General features: G+C 58.8%; 1 protein-coding gene across 2 annotated transcripts in view; it reads right to left on the minus strand.

Annotated features, from left to right (window-relative positions):
* Nucleotides 1-6: 6 nt before the first annotated feature.
* MAFG (MAF bZIP transcription factor G) overlaps nt 7-6,729 on the minus strand; it is a 7,048-nt gene continuing 325 nt past the window's right edge. Inside the window, exons 1-3 of one of the 2 annotated variants that reach the window (XM_026861015.1) lie at nt 5,441-5,915; nt 4,013-4,074; nt 7-3,925 (exon numbers count right to left, since the gene is read on the minus strand). In XM_026861015.1, the coding sequence (XP_026716816.1) occupies nt 3,473-3,925; nt 4,013-4,048 (489 nt within the window). In that variant the 5' untranslated portion in view covers nt 4,049-4,074; nt 5,441-5,915 and the 3' untranslated portion in view covers nt 7-3,472. Of the gene's footprint in view, nt 3,926-4,012; nt 4,075-5,440; nt 5,916-6,729 lie in introns of those variants that run through there. The other variant, XM_026861016.1, reaches the window with a different exon arrangement.

The raw sequence follows: 6,729 nt of genomic DNA on the forward strand, positions 1-6,729 counted from the left end.
CGGGCGGGCGGGCCCAGGCCGGGCCACGGGGACAGAGCGCCGGCCGCGGCCAGGACACGCCGCTCCCCGGCCCCACGCTCCGTCCCGAGAGCGACACCCGCCGAGGCTGCGGGGGGAACTTCACACAATTCACCACGAGATACACAAACCCCCGGGCGGCGGCGCGGGGGCAACACACCGGGGGTCGCTCTGCGGGCAGGCCGGGGCAGGGCCCCCCCCAACCACCGCCGCGACAGCACCGGGAAAAGGAGAAAGAAAACACGACACCCTTCACAGCAGGAAACCAAACGGACGAGCACCTCAGGAACAAGAACTGTCACACTCCAGAACGCTATATACGAGAGAGGGGTCAGCGTGACGGCTCGGGCGCAGGGAGCCGGCTGGCAGGGGACGGGTCCCCGGGGCAGGGCGGGAGACTCCTCAACACCGCAGAAATACATCACTTGGGGTCCAACACTTCACCGAGAACAAAACCAAAACCAGCACCAGTAGCAGGGGGAGCAGCACTCACAAGGGGCCCTTGCTGTCGACACCCAGCTCGTTTATCACACAGGCACAGCTTCGCCCCTGCTCCCCCCTACACCACGTGCCATCGTCGAACAGGCTCGGCCACTCGCGCGGGCTGGGGCCGCAAACCGGCAAACACCACAGGGGAGGAGAAACCACGGTGTTAGCGTCGGGTGGAGCCGGTGCTGCCACCTGCTCTGTCCTCCTGACTCACCGCCTCGCTCCAAAGCAGCAACCGGCAACGGCACGGCCGCCACCCGCAGGCCCGGACAGACACGGACATTCCTTGCTGCAGAGCAGAGCTGAGGCAAGTTCACCGTGGCTGCAGGATCGCCCATCATCACTGCTCTGTTGATGGGACCCTCCTCATGCCACAGCCGCCAGCCCCTGGAGCTCAGTTCCTAACCAGCCCCACGCACAGAACTTCGGCTGCTCACCCCGCCGAGGTCAGGCCTCCAGCTGGGCTCAGAACGGTGCCTGAGCCAGGTTCCATCTCAGGCTGGCTCCAAGGGACGGGGTTGGCACTGACACCTCAGGCCAAGAGGTGTTTTGGAACATCTCACCTCTTCCAGGCACCACGTCACTGCCGGAAGACAGAGGTCAGAGCCCAGAGCTCTGTGCCGAGCACTGCTCAGTGCATGGCCCGTCGGGCAAAGGGCTGGGACGCTGCAGGTGGGACACTTCAGCTCAGAGAAATCCCAAGGCTGGGCGGGGAAGCATGGAGGCAATGTTCTAACCCACTCCTCATTCAAGTTCACTGGGAAAAGCATCCCAAACAGCTTCTCTCAACTCCCAATCGGTCAGAGCAAAGCTGATCTGCTCCAGCAGAAAATCCCCACCAGCGATCTGCTTCTCTCCTGCCACATTCCGACTCTTGTCAGATTTACCCGCTCCTCAGCCCCGAGGACAGCAGTATCAGTTGAGCTACATGAGAAAGACACCCCCAGCACCCAGCCAGCACGGTGAACCACGCCTCCCCGCAAGGCTGCGGTTTCACCTGGGCCACCCTGGTCTGTCCTCTCCACTCAGGAGACTTTCTGCAGCCAGGAGATCCCATGGCCTTCACCCCGTCCTGCTTCTCTACAACAACTCAGTATTCAGCTCAAATCTTTGGGGAAGGGAGAGGGGGATCAAAGTGTTTGTGGAAACGGAGCGTGGCCACAAATAGCTTCTCAGCTGTGCCACACAGCTGTAAGTCTAAGCACTCTTCCAACACCCACAGACAGAAGCTGCACCAGGAAAGACAGCAACCATGCCACAGCTTAATTTCCAGCAACGTGCAGACACTCAGGGCTGGCGCTGGCCCCACGCTGCCGGCAGACTCGCCCCTCCTGTCAGAGGGGCTGCAGGAGCAACACAAGTTGTGACCACAGGATCCAATTCCAGAGTTAAATCCCATCAGTCTCCTCCTAAACTCGGACAATTCTCCCTTGGGTTACTCCTCTACCAGCCTTGGGGGAGGAGGGGAAGCGCAGCGAGTCCCCCGTGTCCACGGCTTGGTGGGAGCCCCGAGCCGGCCCCGGCGGGACGCGTCCTCCGGGCAGGCACCACCGCTGCCCCGCACCAGCCATCCACCTCTGCCTCCAGCAGCAGCGGCGCCTTTGCCCGCGTGCCAGTGTCCTTCTGGAGAATCTGGAGAGATTCCAACTCAATCTCTCGGTCGAGCTTAGGGAAAATGACGGCAGCGTGAAACGAAAGCAGACGGCAAAGGCAGCCACGGGCACCACCACAGCACAGCGCCACGCGAGAGCTCCGCCAGCACAGAGAGCGCGACACGAGGGGACACAACGGAAGCCAGCGAGGTCGAGAATAAGTCACTTTTGGTACAATTGCAAAAAGATATCAAACAGGACTTGCCTCTTTTTTTGTCTTTTTTTCTAAGTTTTATAAATAAAGTCTGATAACTCTTTATAAAAACTAACCTCAGAGCCACAAACACTTTGCGGGAGGTTCATGAGAAACTTTAAAATTATTTATTTATTAACTTTTAACTAGCAAAGTCTCCGAGAATATTTCGCCATTCATATGGTCAAATATTCTCGCCCTCTCAGATAAAAAAGCTGACTATAAATACGCTCTCTCTTCTGTCTGATTTTAATTTTAAACTTAGATAATTTAATAACTCTTAAAATGATGTTTCTCTCTTTAAATAAAGGGCTATTTAACCACATAAACTGGTTGTGTAAACCATCACACTAGAGACACTTGATACCCTCAAAACACGGGAACAACTAGTGATTTTGGTCTTGTTCAGTGCAACACATTAGGCACAAAACCGGCCTGCAGTCGAGACGGTACCTTCCCCCCTCCCTCCCGCCCTTCCCCGGGGCGCAGGGCCCTGTCCCGGCGTCCTCCCCGTGGCGGGGCAGGGGCAGCATCGTCCCTCCCACCACGGCTAGTTCACACGGCTCACGCGACGGACGTCTGAAGGGAACCCACTGCTCGGGCACAGAGGCACAGCTAGAGAGGAATAAAAACCTACCACACAGAACACCCCAACTGCAACTACGGGCACCAAAGGAGACAAAAGCAGCAGGTTCAGGCACCTGGGAGTCAGGTGCCGAGATGCACCGCCTGGAAGAGTAATGAAATAAAGCCTTTGGAAGTGACTGAGATTTAGGGTTCCTGGCCCCCAGGAGGAAAGCCTCCCTCCAGACCGTCCCCAAGCCCTTCCGTCGCCCTGCCATCGGCCGCGCTGCACAGACTCTCTCTGGCTGGAAAGCCAAGATCTCGCAGCCTGTCCTGGGGCGCCTGAGGGCTGCAGACCGCACAGGGCAAGGGACGCACCACCACTGCTCATACCAATGTGGACACAACAAAATAAAACTGGAGTGATCAGCAGGCCAGTCCTGGGCCAAGTAGAAAGAACCCGGACCCATGTGGGGAGGGTTTGTGCTTTGGGGATTCCAGGCTGGTTTTGTGCCTAATTGCCCTGCACAGACAAGCTCAGGCAACACTCGCTTCACTAAGACCGGGCGTCCGTTTTGGATTTCACTATTGTGATGACACTAGTAGTAGCAACCTTGCCAGGGACGAGGGGGCCCATACTGGAGGTGAGAGGCCCCCGCGCAGGGGTCACTGGGCTCCGGGCCACGGTTCTGGCGAAGTTCTGCAGAGCCTCGTATTTGGAACGGAGAGCATCGAGTTCCATTTTCATGCTGGCGTTCTCGGACGCCAGCTTCTCCACTTCTTGCTGCAGCTCCGCCTTCTGCTTCTCCAGTTCCTCCTTCTGGGTAACGCGCTTGACCCTGCAGCTGGCCGCGTAGCCCCGGTTCTTCAGCGTGCGCCGACGCTGCTTCAGCTGGATGATCTCCTCCTTCGACAGGCCCCGCAGATGCTGGTTCAGCTCCCGCACAGACATGGTCACCAGCTCCTCGTCTGTCAGGCTGGTCCCATTCTCGCCTGGCTCCCGCTTCACCTGGAAGAGAAGGCGGCAGGTGCTCGTGAGCCCGGGAGCAGAGGCCTGCACCTGCCACCGCAGCCCTTCCCTCCGCCGCCGCGTTACCTTCAAGGCCTTGTTTCCTTTGTTGGGGGTCGTCATAACACGACAGCCTCGTCAATCAGGTTCTGGAAGGGAAGGAAGGGCAGGTCAGCCCCCAGGACGCAGCAGAGCCTGCGGCAGGGTCCAGCCCCGTGCCGCTGCACATCCCAGCCCCCGCGACACTCGACCGACCCGCACGGGCGGCAGGACCGCTGCCCCCCACAGCCCCGCTCCCACAGAGGCCCTGTGGCAGTGCCGGGGTTTTTTTTGCTCGGGGCGGGGGAAATTAAAAAAACTAGGAGGAGTCAGAATATACGGAAGCCACATTTTTAAAAATAGCCTGTCAGGCAGCGGGCTGGGTCCAGAGCACGGCGGCTCCAGGCCAGTCATGCTGACTCAGCACGCCGGCACCCGGCACCTCTTGCTCCATCCCAGCCTTATCCTCGTCGCTCCCAGGCAGAGGAAGGCAGCCGGCCACTCCGACACCCCCAGGACAGGACCCCACCGCATTCCAGGTGCCTCCAAGGACGCAGCCGGTGCGCCTCAGGAACAACCCCGGGCAAGGAGCACAGGGGAAGCCTCTGCCTCCACAGCAGGCCTCAGCAGGCACCCCCAGGGCGGGGGAACACCGCGGCCGTGCTCACACCCCCCCAAACTCTTTCTGCTTCCCAGGAGAGCTCGCACATCCAGGGCCAAGTCAGAGTTCTGCACCCAACCCTTCCCAACCTGACACCGCAGCACGAGGACACGTTTGGGCACACTGGAATCCATCACAACTTTGGGCTGATGCTTCCGCAGCCTTCACCCGGCCTCACAAAGCTGACTCCAGCTGAAGCTCTTCTGCGAGAGAGTCCCTGTCAGTCCCTGGCAACGCCAGGGCCCAGAACCACCTTCTCCCCCCCTACTCTCAGAGCCAAGGCGTGCTCATAAGGGAACAGATTAAGAGTGGCCCAAACCAGAGAGCAGACCCTCCACTGCCACAGAAGATGTTGAGGAATCCCCAGGCCTGGTTTTACAGCGGCTCACACCCAAGCTCCTGTTCCTGTCCCTACGTCCCTCCTTCCCTCAGGCTAGTTCAGAGGGAATCGACCTGCCGGGATCGCTGGACAGACAGAGCTGCGCCTCAGACCACACACCTCCTTGAGGGAGGCGAGCGCTGCCACGCACACGCACTCCACAACACCTCCGTACCTTTTGTCTCTTTGGGGCCAGTCAACAACAATTTTGTTTGCTACTGCTCTGCTAAATGTAAGAGGCACTGATGTACAGTTATAGCCAAGAACCAGATGCATAAGTCAGCAAATATGAATTTATGCTCTTGTAGCAGCTGTGGCGCAGGCTCCCCGCAATGCATCTACCACCTCCTGGAGGTGAACAGGGTCAGCATTCCCCAGGACACCGGCAGAGACGTTCCCAAAGCCTCCAGCCTGCCAGGAGGGAGGTTATTTATACCCAGAGGACAATGCTCCTTCCAACGAGATGGCTGCTACAGCCTGACAGTGCTGGCGAAGAAAGGGTCACGCTGCTGTCCAAGGAAGGGAGCCGCAGCGGAGAAGGCTAACGCAGGATGGACAGCAGGCAAGCAACTGCTTCATAACGTCCATTCTTCACTCTTTCTCATACAGTTATTTCTTTCCTCTGCTCCTGCTCAGCAAACAACATGGCTGCTGGGAAAACAGGAGAAGGAGGGGAGTATCTGGGGAGACCAGTGTCACCCCCACAGCACCTCCCTGCACCGTCCCGCAGTGAGCGAAAGGAGCCAGGGCAGGCGCGATCAGCGGGACCACGGAAACGTCCTTGCCTCACGGCACTGAAGAATTTCCAGCTGCCTGACAAGTGCTCAAGCTTCCTTCATCACACCAAAGCCGAAATAAAACCAACAAGGCAACAAAGGTGCTGCCTCGGGCAGGCACTGGGAAGGCTCCTGGGGCAGGGGCGCTGACGCCGTCCAGCCTTCGCACCAGCACTTCTGGTGGAGCTGAGGTGGGGCCAGAGCGCTGCCAGCAGACGGAGGGGCTGCTCCCAGCCCCTCACAACAGCAATCTGCCTTTTCTTGAACTTCTAAGAGTCACGAGCACTTTTACCCAGAGGAACCCAACCTCCCCAGGCAGAAGTCTCCCACGACAGCTGTCGAAGCTGTAACAGGATGGTCCCCAAAAGCACCTGGTGATCCCACCTCTCCTCATCCCCCTTCCCAGGGGGATCAAAACAAGACGCAGCAACACACGAGTCAGTCAGTAGAACGGGAAAAACAACCTGGAGACTATTCGGCTATTTGCTAGGTCCTGTCTGAAGGATCAGAAACGGGGCTGTTTGGCATCTCACAGAGAGGACACCCGGAGAACTGGCACCAAGACAGAGACCAAACTCGGCCCAACTCTCCAGGCTGCTGATTGCTCAGCTTTTGATAGCTTCCTGAAGAGAGATCACACTGAAAAGTGCCAAACGCGATGACTGCAATGAAGAAAATGCAGCCTCAACACATTTCCCCAGAGCTCAAAAGGCCTGAACTCAGCACAAGCGCCGCCAATTCTCTCCTCAGCTCAAAGGCAGCACAAGGGAGCTGACAGCACCGCGCATGATTCAACGCGGGCCCCATTCTCCACATTCCTGATCGCAGACCGTGCCACGAGCCCCGTGTAAACACGGTGACGTCACCCGCTCCAGCGCTGGCCGCCCGACACGGCGCCGGGAGGGACGGGACGGGGGGGCTGAGCCCCGCAGCACCGGGCGGGCGGAGG

The sequence above is a fragment of the Athene cunicularia genome (genome assembly GCF_003259725.1).
Source record: "Athene cunicularia isolate RWA chromosome 18 unlocalized genomic scaffold, athCun1 chr18_part1, whole genome shotgun sequence".
NCBI lineage: Eukaryota > Metazoa > Chordata > Aves > Strigiformes > Strigidae > Athene > Athene cunicularia.